The sequence below is a fragment of the Phyllostomus hastatus genome, unplaced genomic scaffold, assembly GCF_019186645.2.
Source record: "Phyllostomus hastatus isolate PE091 unplaced genomic scaffold, TTU_PhHast_1.1 phas_contig_147, whole genome shotgun sequence".
NCBI lineage: Eukaryota > Metazoa > Chordata > Mammalia > Chiroptera > Phyllostomidae > Phyllostomus > Phyllostomus hastatus.
Genome location: NW_025333603.1, coordinates 6302443 through 6318132, shown reverse-complemented (window position 1 = coordinate 6318132; position 15690 = coordinate 6302443). Strand labels below are relative to the sequence as shown.

The 15690-nt window shown below is 36.1% G+C and overlaps 1 protein-coding gene across 10 annotated transcripts in view; it reads right to left on the bottom strand.

Annotated features, from left to right (window-relative positions):
• The window catches only part of TUT4 (terminal uridylyl transferase 4), a 124325-nt gene that overhangs the window by 28234 nt on the left and 80401 nt on the right, over nucleotides 1-15690 (bottom strand). For 6 of the 10 annotated variants that reach the window (XR_006787927.1, XM_045858442.1, XM_045858432.1 and 3 more), the window contains 8 exons: nucleotides 15451-15564; nucleotides 11035-11112; nucleotides 10710-10887; nucleotides 10396-10443; nucleotides 10219-10301; nucleotides 5497-5612; nucleotides 4363-4583; nucleotides 1421-1521 (listed from right to left, as the gene is read on the bottom strand). Coding sequence is in view for 9 of the 10 variants with exons in the window: in XM_045858442.1 (XP_045714398.1) it covers nucleotides 1421-1521; nucleotides 4363-4583; nucleotides 5497-5612; nucleotides 10219-10301; nucleotides 10396-10443; nucleotides 10710-10887; nucleotides 11035-11112; nucleotides 15451-15564 (939 nt within the window). In the remaining variant the exon portion in view is untranslated. The remainder of the gene's footprint in view (nucleotides 1-1420; nucleotides 1522-4362; nucleotides 4584-5496; nucleotides 5613-10218; nucleotides 10302-10395; nucleotides 10444-10709; nucleotides 10888-11034; nucleotides 11113-15450; nucleotides 15565-15690) is intronic. The other 4 variants (XM_045858471.1, XM_045858449.1, XM_045858479.1 and 1 more) reach the window with 2 other exon arrangements.

Here is a 15690-nt window from a genome sequence, read left to right as displayed (position 1 = left end):
TCCTGAGATGATGGCAGCCTGTGCTAGGGAAATACAATATAGAGACAGAGAGAAGAAAATGGCTATGATTTAGTTATCTTTTATATGCACAAACAGTGGGACCTGGTGACTGGATATGGGGGTTGAGTATGAGGGAGAAGTTCAGAAAACTAGATAATGGAACATTCCATGAGATGGAGAACATAAGAGAAAGAGGCAAATCTAAGGAGTTGGAGAGAATATGAGCTACATTCTAGACAGGTTGAGTTTAAAGTGCTTTGTGAGACATGAGAATAGTAACGTCCATTACACAGACTCTTCCCTAATGTCAAATGAAACAGACTGCTAGAAGCAGAGAATGTTAGCGGCAGCACAGGGAAAGTAATTCACAGCACAGGTTTTAGAGACAGCTTGAGGGTTCAAGTTTTACTTCCAAGTATCTGTTCACCTCAGGAAAGAAACTGCAATCTGTTTCTTCACTTGTAAAATATAAATAATAACAGAATCTACCTCATAGGTTTTTGTGAAGATTAAACAATACATGTAGAAAATATAAACACCAAATTCAGGATAAGTAGATACATTTTAGTGGGCTCCTATATATTTTTCCAAGACTCTCCCTATTACTTGTTTTCAAATGCTCTAAGTATGTTTTCTAAAGTAAAGATCACATCAGATTTTTAGTATGTTTAAGAGTTAACAACTTTGAAGCTACACAGACCTGGGTTTGAATCTTTTTAATTTCTTATTCTCAGTTTCCCAATTTGTAAAATTAGTTCATACTAATACCTACCACTTCACAGGGCCATTCAAAGAATTAAATTTGATAAGTGTCAAGTACTTAAAGCAGTGTCAGGTTTAGAGTAAGCATTCAATTAGTATTAATTAAAGAAGGTGAATACAGATTCAGACAAAAGAATAACTCAACAAAGTTAATATGAAACCAGAGAATCTGAATTCTAATTCACTACTCTCCTACAGGGTATATATTTCACTAGGTATCCATATCAGCTATAAGAAGACCAAAGTTTCAAGCAAGTGAAATGCCATATGTGTATTGCCCTAACACTACTAACCCCCAATACAGCTCAATTTTTGTGTCTTTTTAAATTAATGGTACCGATATTTTTCCACTAGGCAAAGCCTAAAACCTCAAAGTCATCATCTTATTTTAATCTAACAAACTTGTCAGTTATCTTATTTTACAAGTAATAAAGCAGGTTCAATGAAGTTAAGGAATTTGCTCATACATATTAACACAGATCTATATTACCATAAAAGTAATACTCCTTTCTAACTCACAGCCTTAGCAAGGACACTTCTACAAAGCACTGTGTAATCTAGAAGACTAAATTTACCAGTCTGAAAAATCAACCCCATTCCACCCAAAAGGGTGCTATCTTCCTGCCAAGACTAACCAATTTGCAGGCACAGTACTTACACATTCTGAGGACTGTCTAGTCCTTAGGGACTGATCACCCTGTTGCTGGGATGAACTAGCCACTTGTTGGGCATTTACAAGGTTGCGGACCAGCTGGGCTGCTAAGAGAAAACATCAGAAAGGAAATCAAAAGATAAAATAGCAGAAAAATGATAATCTATAAGAGTCTCAAGTCTCTCTGAGATTTTAAAACTTGGACTTTTTTAAACTCATGATGTTAACAAAGGACTTATAAGAACTAATTAAAAAAAATGCTATTTTTTTATCCTGATCATTAAAAAAATCCACTGGTCCTAGAAAGCAGAACAAATGTAAAATTACTTTTCTACAATTAAGAAGATACCTTCTGCAATAAGAATCTGAATAACTGAAAATCATTACTTTTAACTTATTCTATTTTTTAATATGTTTTATTGATTATGCTATTACAGTTGCCCCATGTCCCCCCTTCATTCCCCTCTACCCTGCACACCCTCTCCCACCCACATTCCCCCCTTTAGTTCACGTCCATGTGTCATAATTATAAGTTTTTTAGCTTCTACACTTCCCATACTACTCTTGCCCTCCCCCTGTCTATTTTCAACCTACATTCTATGCTACTTATTCTTGGTACCTTTTCCCCCTCTCTCCTCCTCCCACTCCCCTGTTGCTAACCCTCCATGTGATCTCCATTTCTGTGGTTCTGTTCCTGTTCTAGTTGTTTGCTTAGTTTGTTTTTCTTTTTGTTTTAGGTGTGGTTGTTAATAATTGTGAGTTTGCTGTCATTTTACTGTTCATACTTTTTATCTTCTTTTTCTTAGATAAATCTTTAACATTTCATATAAGAACTTGGTGATGATGAACTCCTTTAACTTGACCTTATCTGGGAAGCACTTTATCTGCCCTTCCATTCTAAATGAAAGCTTTGTTGGATAGAATCATCTTGGATGGAGGTCCTTGCCTTTCATGACTTGGAATACTTCTTTCCAGCCCCTTCTTGCCTGTAAGGTCTCTTTTGAGAAATCAGGTGACAGTCTGATGGGAACTCCTTTGTAGGTAACTGTCTTCTTTTCTCTTGCTGCTTCTAAGATTCTCTCCTTATATTTAATCTTGGGTAATGTAATTATGATGTACCGTAGTGTGTTCCTCCTTGGGTCCAACTTATTTGGGACTCTCTGAGTTTCCTGGACTTCCTGAAAATCTATTTCCTTTGCCAGACTGGGGAAGTTCTCCTTCGTTATTTGTTCAAATACATGTTCAATCTGTTGCTCTTCCTCTTCTCCTTCTGGCACCCCTATAATTCAGATGTTGGAAGGTTTAAAGATGTCCTGGAGGTTCCTCAGCCTCTCCTCATTTTTTTGAATTCTTGTTTCTTCATTCTTTTCTGAATGAATGTTTCTTTCTTCCTTCTGCTCCAAATCATTGATCTGAGTCCCAGTTTCCTTCCCATCACTATTGATTCCCTGTACATTTTCCTACATTTCACTTAGCATAGCCTTCATTTTTTCATCTAATTTGCAACCAAGTTTAACCAGTTCTGTGAGCATCCTGATCACCAGTGTTTTGAACTGTGCATCTGATAGGTTGGCCACCTCTTCATCATTTAGTTGTATTTTTTCTGGAGCTTTGGTCTGTTCTTTCATTTAGGCCTTTTTGCCCTGTCGCACCTGTTACATAGTGAGAGAAGGCTCCATCCAAGATAGCGGAGCATTAGGTGTTCACCAGTGCCGGGTATCCCGAGTTGCTGGGTTGTGATACTGTATGTGGGGCAAGGGTCCAAGAGGGAACAATGGCACTTGCTCTGCTCTCTGCCAGATTTCAGTCACTTCCCCCGCTTCCCCCAAGCAAACTGGGCCCTTCTGGTGCTAATTCCCAGTGGGTGAGCTTGTGTACATTCTAGGACCCTGAAGGTCTCTCCAACAAACTTTCCTGTGAAGTTGGGAGTTCCCGCTCCCCCTTTATTTCACCTGGTTTATCTGCACTCGAATGGGACCGCCTGGTCCGCCAGCTGCAGCCTTGCACACCCCGTTCCACAATCCACCACCTCGCTGGGTCCTAGAGCTATCGCCTTGCCACGAGTCCTCTCTGTCCAGTTGCCCGACTCCACCCCTCCTACAGGTCTGGATGAATGTTTCCTTAACTCCTTGGTTGTCGGACTTCCATACAGTTTGATTTTCTGTCAGCTCTGGTTGTTTTTTGTTTTTAAAGTGTTGTCCTTCTTTTGGTTGTATGAGGAGGGACAGTGTGTCTACCTATGCTCCATCTTGGCCAGAAGTCCTATTTTTTTCTTTCAATAAACTCTCACTTGGGTTTTTAATTCTTAAAATTCCTTAAGAAATATAAAAGGAACAGATCTCGCCCTGACTGGTGTGGCTTAGTTGCTTGGACATCGGCCCAGAAAGTGAAAGGCTGCTGGTTCAATTTCTGGTCAGGGCACATACCTGGGTTGCAGGTTTGATCCCTGTTTGGGGAGTGTATGAAAGACAACTGATCAATGTTTCTCTCTCACATCAATATTTTTCTCCTTCTCTTTCTCACTCCCTTCCCCTCTCTCTAAAAACAAAATCTTTTAAAAACTAAAATATAAGAAATGAATGTCCCTCTCTCATGATAGCAGTGAGAAGAGAGAGAAATTCCCCTATGTTCCCCAAAGAAAACTTCTCATTAACTTTTGAGGGGAAAAATTAACTTCCATTAATTTTTATATTGAGAGAAAGAGTGTGTGATTCAAATCCGAGTACTTAGAGGGAATTGATTGAATACAACAGACCACTTAAACCTAGAAAGTTCACATAAAAATACTGTTCAAAATAAAAGCCTGTCTAAATTTTATCTCCTTTAGAAATTATAAGGTCCAAAACCATGCAGCTAGGTTTGGAATAGAAAGGATTTAGGGTCCTTAGAATGGCATCAACATAAATTACTTCATTTCTACCAGAAATTACTTTAACCTTTTTATTTACCTGCCACACTGCTATTCCTTTGACGGGCCAGTTTGACCTCTGGACACTCTCTTCGTACATGTCCTGCATCTCCACATATAAAACATCTGAGGTCTCGAGAGTCTCTGAAGTCTCTAGTATCATGAAGGTCTCGGGGATCGAGGTCTCGGGAGTCTTTCTCCTCTTCATTCCCTTCCTTCTCTTCTTCACTGTCTTTCTTCTTTACTCTAAACAGTAAACTGCTGATACCAATAATGTGGGGCTAGGGACTTGTAAACTGAGGGAGTCACAGAACAAACTAATATACAAGAGTCTCACAATTAAAGTGACTAATATGCCCATGTTTCATACATCTTTTTAAAGGCAAAGGAACTCACATTTATAGCACACCTACTCACATGGCAAAAACTGGGTATTCTAGTACTTTCATAGTAAAATATCAAAATAAAAAAATTTTAAAAAGATCTGTTTAATCTTCTAACAATCCTTAGAGGTTGTTACTTATTATCTTCATTTTACAGTGGAAGAAACTGGGGCTTAAGGAAGATTAGTATCTTACCTAAATTTAATAGTCAGTAAAAAACAGTGATAGAGACTAGGGAGCTTGTTCTGCCTGAAAAGTTTTAAGTTCTTTATAGCAGGCAAGACTTGATGACTGAACAAGGAATTTTCCTGGTCTATTAAACAGAGTATATATAGAGAGAACACAAGGAAATATTTTTCATAGATACATATTTTAGCAGTGCACAAAACGCATATTCCTAAGATAAATGTCATATACCTCACAGTATATATCTCAAATATTCAGTTAATTGTATTTTAATTATTGGTTTGTATGACTGTGAAATCCTCAGCCAGAACCCATTCTTGGGTCTTGGTCATTCTTGTCTTGGCTCCTAGCACAGTTCCCAACATATAGCAGGTGTTAATAAAAAACAAATGGACATTTAATAAGTAAACAAATGAACGTTATGAAACATCATGGTACCACAAATAAATCTCACTCTATTATAAAATTCCACTAAAATATACATTTACTAAAATCCAATTTAAAGCCCTGAACTTTCTCACTTAAACATTTTTTAACACAGTTATAGCTATAATTGACCTCAACTTTAATTTCCCTGTAATGCTGACACAAAATTATTTGCCAACCTTCTCCTTTTAGGGCAGTCTTTCATGTAGTGGCCTATTTTTCCACAAACACGGCAACATCGATCATTGGGAGCCAGTTCTCCATCTGTTAATACTCTAGAATCAAAGAAGTACTCCTAGAGAGAAAATACAACTTTATTAGAAAAAAAATCACTACGAACTTTTAAATACAAATGCTAAGGAGACCAAGATGCAGAAGTGGTTACAAAAAAAAAAAACCCAGGAAATAAATATCAACAAATAGTTCACTCAACTAAAACAATATGAAAATGATATTCATGAGAAACAAAATGAATAAAAGCCAAAAAAAGACAAAAAAAAGAGATTCAGAATTATCAGCATCAGTATCACTTTACATCCACGATATTTTCTCATTCATCTGTAGCATCTCTGCATAGTATCTCAATATAGTAGATACTATTTTAATCTTTATTTTATACTTGAGGACACTTAGCCTCAGAAAGGTCAAGTCATTTGCTCATAGTAGAAAAGCTAGTATGGCAGATAAAGAAAGGATTTAAAGCCAAGTATGCCTGACTACAAAGATCATGTTTATTGCTATACCAGGCTACTTCTGGAAAGGAATTATTCTCTGTATAAAAGAGCTCTATGTAAATAAGAAAATCATCTGAATTATTTAAAATGTAACTGGATTTGCATAAAAAGTCAAGAAAATATAACATTTTATTATATGAAGCAGGGTGTGTCTAAAGAGGTAGGGAAACAAGTAAATCATTTTCCAAAGTCTTAGAAGAACCACATTCGTTTTTGCTTTATGCAAGTACCTTGCTTTCCTTTAGCTTTGTTTTGCACTATTACAAAGACTAGTTTGTCCTGACAGTACCCGTATCTCTGAAAGGCAAGAAAACATACCTACTTAGTGCTCTTCAAATCTATCTAATGTCAGGGATAAAAGTAGAAGAAGACAAACTCACTAGGATGCCTATAATAATAAATTTGGTGAGGATATAGAAAAACTGGAACCCACATATATTGCTGGTGGAAATGTAAAATAGCACAGCTGCTTTAGAAAACAGTTTAGCAGCTCCTATGAAAAGTTAACATGAATTTTTCAAAATGACCCAGCAATTCCACTGTTAGGTATATAGAGCCCCAAAATGAAAACATACATACAGACAAAAATGTGTACATAAATATTCACAGCAGTATAGTATTACTTGTAATAGCCAAAACTAAAAAACACACAAATGCCCAAAAAGTGAATGGATACATAAAATGTGATATATCCATTCAACCACAAAAAGGAATCAAGTTCTAGTACATGCTACAACATGAATGAACCCTAAAGACATTATATTAAAAGAAAGAAGCTAGTGAAAAAAAAAAAGGCTATACATTCTATGATTCCATTTATATGAAATATCCAGAACAGACAAACCTACAGAGACAAAAACTAGATTAGTGGTTTGGGAAGTGGGAGAGAAAAGGAATGGGATTTGATTGCTAATGGGGACAGGGGCTTCCTTGAGAAAGAACAAAATGTCCTAAAATTAGATTTTGGTGGTGAAGCACAATTCTACATATATACTAAAAACCACTTTACTGCTCACTTTATATGGGTGAACCATATAATATATGAATTATAGTTCAATAAAGCATTATTTAAAAAAATTATTCACTTGCTACTGATAAAATCAATGTAGCTAAATAAAATCATCATTATATTTTCAGCCACGACAAAATGAAGGCCTTTTTCTTCTTTTTTCTTTTTTTTTTTTTTTACATTTTTAAAATTTTTTTAAAGATTTTATTTATTTACTTTTAGGGATAAGAGAAGGGATGGAGAGAAACATCAATGTGTGGTCGCCTCTCATGTGCCCCCTACTGGGACCCTGGCCTGCAACCCAGGCATGTGCCCTGACTGGGAATCACACTGGCAACCATCTGGTTTGCAGACCCACGCCCAATCCACTGAGCCACACCAGCCAGGGCAGCCTTTTTCAATGCACCCAGTTGATTAAGGCAGAAACCTAGGAAACGTCCTGAACTACTTTTCCTTCACCCATAACCTGTACTTAATCACCAAATTGTATCCATTCTATTTCTGAATCTCTTTATCCACCCAGTTAAGGTGACCTGGACTTGGGGTCAGCAACTTTTCTATAAAGTGCCAGATAGTAACATCTGGTCAAGATGGATTAGTAGGTAGAAACGCTTCCCCTCCTCGCCCAACCACAAAAAGAATTACAACTAAATCTAAAAACGAATACTCCCAGAACTGTTAGAAAATCGAATTGTATGGAAGTCCAACAACCAAGAACTTAAAAGAAGGCACATGCATCCAGATGGGTGCCCTTTTGACAATAGGCCATGCTATGAAGACAAAGTCAAAGCAGCTCTAATACTCAGAAACAAACATAGGGACACTGCCAATTTGAGGAGATAAAAGAAATATGGCCCAAATGAAAGAACAGAACAAAACCCCAGAAAAAGAACTAAAAAATGGAGACAGCTAACCTATCTGTGATAAGATGGGCAGACACAGGCAGCAAGGGCAGAGAGGACTCAAGGCAAGGCAGTAGCTGATGAACTGGGCAGACCCACATTCTCATTTGGATAAACCAGGAGGAACAACTGGGGAGGGAGACAGACCATGCAACCCAGGGTTCCAGTGCCTCGAAAATAAAGCCTCAGAATCTCTGGATATAAAGTCCCCTGGGGGTTGTGGCAGCAGGAGAAACTGCCAATCTCTTGAAAGCAGGACGAGAGCCAAGCAAGTGGCATTGTTCCCTCTCCGACCCGCCCCCAACATACAGCACCACAACACAGCAAAGTGGGTTTCCCTGACCTGGTGAATACATAAGGCTATACCCCTTACAATGTAACAGGTGCGCCAAAAAAATATCGCCCAACTGAAAGAACAGATCTAAGCTCCAGAAAAAGAACTAAGCAACGAAGAGATAGCTAACCTATCAGATGCAAAGTTCAAAACACTGGTAATCAGGGTGCTCACAGAAATGACTGAGTACGGACAAAAAACAAAGAAGTGAAGGGTATACAAAGTGGAATAAAAAAAAAAAATACAGGAAACCAACACTGAAGGGAAGGAAACTGCGACTCAAATCAATGATCTGGAATAAAGGAAATAAAACATTCAACTGTAACAGAATGAAAAAACTATTAAAAAAAATGAGAGGATTAGGTACCTCTGGAACACGTTTAAACTATCCAACATCCGAATTATATGGGTGCCAGAAGGAGAAGAGGAAGAACAAGACATTAAAAACGTATTTGAAGAAAAATAATGAAAGAAAATTTCCCCAATCTGGCGAAGGAAATACGCATACAAGCCCAGAAAGCCCCAAGAGTTCCCAAGAAGTTGGACCCAAAGGGGAACAAAACACACCAAGGCACATTATCATTAAGTTACCAAAGATTAAAGATAAAAAAAGAATCTTAAAAGTAGCAAAAGGAAAGGAGACAGTTACCTAACAAAGGAGTCCCCATAAAACTGTCAGCTAATTTCTTAAAAAAAACAAAAACAAAACACAAAAATCCTTGCGGGCACTCTGGCTCGTGTGGCTCAGTGGATCGAGTGCCAGTCTGCAAACCAAAGGGTTGGTGGTTCAATGCCCAGTCAGGGAACATGCCTGGGTTGCGGGCCAGGTCCCCAGTAGGGGGCACACAGGAGGCAACCACACATTGATGTTTCTCCTCTTCCCCTCTCTAAAAATAAATATTTTAAAAAAACAAACAAACAAACAAACAAAAACCTTGCAGGCAAGAAGGGGCTGGAAAGAAGTATTCAAAGTCATGAAAGGCAAAGATCTACATCTAAGATTACTCTATCCAGCAAAACTGTCATTTAGAATGGAAGGGCAGATAAAGTGCTTCCCAGATAAGGTTAAGTTAAAGGAGTTCATCAATCACCAAGCCCTTATTATATGAAATGTTAAAGGGACTTATCTAAGAAATTGAAGATGATCAAAACTATGAACAGTAAAATGACAACAAATTCACAACTATCCATAACTGAACCTAAAAAACAAAAACAAAAACAAAGTAAACAAGTAGAACAGGAACAGAACCAGAGAAATGGAGATCACATGGAGGGTTTTCAGTGGGAGGGAGGGGAAGAATGGGGGTGGGGGAAGGAAAGGGAATAAGAAGCATAATTGATAGGCATGAAATAGACTGGGAGAGGTTAAGAATAGTACAGGAGAAAGAGAAGTCAAAGAACTTATATGTACAATCCATGGGCATGAACTAAGGCGGGTAGAATGCTGGAGGGTTGAGGGGTGCAGGGCGGAAGGGTGATGAAGGGGAAAAAAAAATTGGGAAAACTGTAATAGCATACTCAATAAAATATACTTAAAAATGCCTATTTGGTACACCCTTTTTGTCAGACACTATGACAGGCACTGGTGATATACTGGTAAACCTTATGGATATGGACCATCCTTATGGAAATATAGCCCAGTGGAGGAAATAAAAGTTAACAGATTAAACAAATACACAAAATTTAGCAGATATCTCATTATGGACTATGACAAATGCAATAAAAAAAATACAGGGTGCTATAAACATCTCTTTCCCTATTTCTAACACCAACTTAGAAATGGGAGTAGGCTTCTTGTACCATAAAAAGAAAAGCTATCTAATGTATGGGTAGGTGGAGGCTTGGGAGCAAGACAGAGGGGTAAAAAAAAAAGTTCTCTAAGAAAAAAGAAAATAGTAAGATTTCAAATTATGTAAACTTACAGCTTCTCTGCCAAGAAGTGGATAAAAGGGAGTACCAAAAAGTTTCCTTCCATTGATAAATGCCTTCATGATGAAATTGGTCACTATTGAAGAAAGAAAAAAAAAAAAAACAATAAAGATGCAGACCTTAATATGTAAGAGCTTCAAGAGCACAGAATTTCTGTATTTAAGACTTACTTTTTCTAGAAACTCCAGCACCAAGATTATGATTCAAGTCAAAAGGGTCTAGAAAATAAAATTTTTATTTTTTGAGAATGATGTTCACTATAATATTAAATATATGTGGTAGCCATGACTATAGTCTAATACTGTATAACTTAGACCATCCAAACAGCAAATTATTTTTTAATCATAGATTAAAGGATGGAAACAATAAATCAAAAGAAAAAATCTTCCAAATTCTAATGTGTTTCAGTTTTCCCCTCAATTTCCTTGGCCAAAGGAAATTGTCTTCTCATTTTGCTGTTTCTGAATATCAGCTAAATGATTACCTTCAATTGCAATGCATTTGGACGTCCACTGCTTCTCAAAAGTTGTTAACAGCTTTTTCTGCCGAATGCTAATTACATATTCCTTAAAATCAAACTCTTCAGTATAGAAGCGAAGCAGACCCAACCACAGCTCTCCTAATGTTTCCGTGTTCTTTCCAAGTGAAGGTAAACGCTTTTTCTACAAGTGAGAAAAAAAAAAAAAGAAAAAAGAAGTATCTATACCTATCCAAAATATGGACTCCAAATCCAAGTAAATTATTAAATTATGCAAATCCTAACATTTATCAGTAAGCATTCCATAACATAAAAACTATTTTAAAATTACCAGTTCTTCTGTTTTATCAAAGAAAAAAGCATTCCATCCATCAACCATTCTCTGTGGAATCTGTTTTCCATCAAAGATCTGCATAAAAAAATAATTTGTATTAGATTTTAAGTCATCCAACCCAAAAGCCTAAATACCCTCACCTTATTTTAGAATTCAGCTATAACAGACATATTGAAATAACTCTTCCAAAATGAATATGCCAGGAAGGTACAATTTGACATCATTACTAATGAATAAAATATGTCTGAAAGACCAAAGACCCATTTGATGTTACCTATTTGGCCTGTCAAGACACATCTAGCCCAAGATTAATAAAGCAAAAACAAATGAAAACAGCACTTTCATCCAAGGATCATGGATGTAGAAATATATAATAAATAATACCTATGAATTGTACACCGAAAGGAAATCAATGGAATTGTTTGTTTTGGTAAAGGGGTCTAGTACCTGTAATCTGTAAAGACCCCTGGACACTGATTAGTTTAAAAACAGAAAATTAGGTAGCTTTCCCTAACACCTTATAAAGATTATAAACTCTTTATGATGGATTATGAGTAATAATTCACTGTCCTAAAGAAGAAAAGTACCCCATAAGATGATTGTGTAGGCACAACTAACCTCTACAAGCAGTTTTGAGACATTTTCTATAGGAGCTTTAAGAAAGAGATCAGGTTCAGAGTAGCATATCTCATTTGTAGTCATAGTCCTGCCGTGTAGTGATTCTGGGCAAAACAATTATGCTCCTAAATCCTTAGTTTTCCCAATGAAAATGAGAGATTAATTAGGCTATTTTTTTTCAAATTTTCTTTCTATTCAGCTATAATACCCTTTCCTAAAATGAAACTTTCCTCAAGGTTCAGAAATGTAAAACATATAAAAGCAAAGGTACTCTGATAGAAGAAAAGATACTTCATCTTTCTTTACCCTACTCCTCATGTGTAAATTAGCTTATAACAGCTTACTAGAATATATACTTTAAAACTAGTAGATAAGGTGATCCCCATGGCCTCTTCCATTTTAGATGGGAAAATGATTAATAAAATTAGCCCTGGCCAGGTAGCTCGGCTGGTTAGAGCATAGTCCCAATATGCTAAGGTTGTGCATTTGATCCCTGGTGTCTCTCTCTCTCTCTCTCTGTCACTCCCCCTCAAAACAATTAACAAATTTTTTTAAACACTTAAAAAAAAATGTCAACAACATGTGTGGTCTCTCTAATTTCACTCTCAAGTTTAAGTTCTTTGCAGGTGAAGACTGTAACTTATCTCTGGAACCAAAATTCCTACTATTACATCAAAGCCTGTCATACAGAGAATACTTAATATGTTTGTTGAATGAATATATCTACTCTGTAAGCATTATTTACATAAAAGTTTCCAGGGGCCTAATCTAGTAAGTTCTTTTTTATATTTACACATAACTTAAACAGTTACCAAAGATCATCTAGCAAAAATTCTGACATTTCATAAAACAAAAAAGGCAGAAATTTCAGATATTAGTATCTAAAACAAAATACATGGGATTCTGCCATCAAAAAAGAAATGTAGGTTTTAAAGAGGCTAGAATATTTGATGCTCTTATATGTATTACAGGGAAATGATACATGGTATCTCGTTAGAACTTGATTCTTTTTAAGAGAATTCTTACTTTTGAGTAACAACTATGATCCAAACCCAGATATATTGGCTGATAACACAGTAAAGGGGACTGGTAGGCCTTAAAGGGTGTTTAATTACTGATTTACCTGTTTTTATAAACTCTTGTTTCACAATGCCTACCTTCTCCACTGTCTCAGCCCTTACAAGCACTAATCATATCTTCTCTCTCTTGTACACACACACACACACACACACACACATTCTTTCCATTTCTCTATTCCCTCTCTTTTCTCTTTCTTTCAACACCAATCATTCTCCACTCAAGCACTAATTCCTCACTTTAAAACCTCATCAAACAGATTAATCATATTTGTACAAGGAATAATCCTGTACATTTCTGAATTTACTTTCTTTTTGTGATATTTTAATATCTACTACTATATTTAAATTGCAATTTCTTAGTCATGGTAAAATACACATAATAAAATTAACCATCTTAATTATTCTGAGTGTACTATTCAGTGGCATTAAGCACATTCCCACTGCTGTGCAACCATCTACACACAGAATTCTTTTCATCTTCCAAAAATGAAATTCTGGACCTATTAAGCAATAATTACCCATTTCTCTCTCCTCCCTGCAGCCCCTGGCAACCAGCATTCTACTGTCTATGAATCTGACTATCCTAAGCACCTCATATAAGTGAAATCATACAGTATTTGTCCATCTGTGACTGGTTTGTTTCACTTAGCAACTGGCTCACCCATTCAATTGTAATTTTTAAGAAAACATAGCAGTTCATAATATCAAATGCAAATAACATCCCTAATACTTATTAATTTGTAAGTGAAAATTTACTTTTACTTAGGATGATCTGCTAAAATACAGCAAAATCATTCTGTTTAGAAAAGCTCCTTTTGACCTAAAGAATTTTGTGTTGTTGACCACGAAAAACATTCTTAGCAGAGCCTTATTTATACCCAGTCACTTAAAGTCTAGGTTCAATAAAAAATGTAGTCAAAGATCATCAGCTTCATTAAACATATCCTTACCCTTAAAAGTTGATCGATGCCAATGACCAATATTTAAATGATGCCAGAGCAATGGACAATGGGGTCCCATATGACAAGCAAAAAGGGCCAGAAGCAAAAATCCATATATCATCAGTTCATATGTATCACAAAGCCCCCCACAATCACAGTTCATTATGATGGAAAACATTCCATGGACTGTCATTTCATCAATCATTGTCTGTTAAGCAGATAATGGGAGAGTTCTTGAAGTAGGCTATGGCAATCCTCCCTATATTTTTCCAATAATATTAGTAAAGCTGCTAATGATAATAACAATTAATAATAATAAAAGCAACCACCATTTATGACACCTACTTTAGTACCTACTACATTCAAAGGTATTCGATGTCTTTGTCTCTTATATTAACACTAAAATAATACCATTATTACATTTTTACTGATGATGAAACTCAGAGTAGTGGTGGTCAGGCACCTTTTTGAAGGCCACGATATCAGAATTAGGATTCACACCAGTTATTGCTGGCTCCAAAATCATGCCCTGCTCTTCCCATTATATCACGCTGCCTCAATGGCTCCTCATCCGTGTGTAATATAATGAGAACACAGACAAACTGTTATAATTGGTGTTCCATTTTGTTTAAGCATAGTATTCTGTCAAACTCATAGCAAATGGCTGCCATGATATCACTAGGCCAATAATGCAAATATCCCCAAATTTAAAGCCTTAATAACAATTAGACTAATATAGAGAATGATCTTGAGACTGGCAGGCCTAATAAATTCATACTAAATTTTAAATAATAGAGAACAACCTTGTTTAAAAAAACCAATCACTCAACATAGATTCAGCAACTTAAAATTCTCTGCTAGAAAATGATAAAGTTTTTATTTCCCTTCCACTGTTTATTTTTAAAAAAGGAAGAAAATGCTGCAAAACCACACAGCATTCTTTAGAACTTTTTAAAGCTTACTAAGGCCATCTGACACCCACGATATGGCTTGCTATTTTGTGATTTTCTTCTTTGACATGACTATCAAACTTCACATGAGACCAAAATATGTGATTTACCAAACAACTCTGATGCTTCTCTCCCTTTCTAAGAAAATAGAACTGGATCCTCCCTAATGTGTGCAAATCCACTCTGTGCCAAGAATGAAGAGGAACAGATAGATAATTAAGAACTCCTTTGTACCTGTTTCAGAGAACATAAACTGTCTGTAAAATGGAACTCCATGAGTCACCAAGTCTGAGTGAATGAGTATAATCTGTTTCTTTTGATGTATATTCTTAGGCTTACTACAATTAATATGACCTTACAGAGATGAGGAAGAATTTCCTTGGGTTTTCTCTCAACCAAATTTCACAAAGCTGACCAAATTATAAACAGAAATAAATCAAGCTTCCTTGCCAAGGAAAAGGAGAGAGAATACTATGGAGAGAAAAAAACATATGTATTTGGATCTGAGAGACTAACATATGAGGTCATGGATCATGGTATACATTTCATAATGATCTGCAGAATTCTGACTGTAAAATACAAAAATGCCGCAATAGATATTCAATAGTACTGTTCATCTGATATTCTTTTTGTAGTCTATACTCTCCTATAATAAACTTTCAAAAAGGCTCATTGTTTGATTATACTATTAAATGAAAGAAGAAAACTTAGAATGTCATAATGGGAAAATCCTTCATAATCTCATGAACTAAATAAGCAATACCTATGTGTTTAGATAACTTGTTTTCACAGTAAACTCCTCCATCATTTTCTTAAAACACCTACCTCTTGTAGAACTGGGATAACAGGTGGTTTTCTCTGCTGTAGAAAGTACAGCACCATAAGGATATAAGCATATGAAGATAAACTTCCCCTGGAAGCGTCGCCAATATCACATCGCTAAAGAAACATTAACAATGATTGGAAAAAAAACCTTTAGAATCTTAATCCATGCAGAAATATTGACTACTTTGAGACACAATTTTTTTTTACCCCAGTAAACTGGCAAATATCCAAAACTTCAAT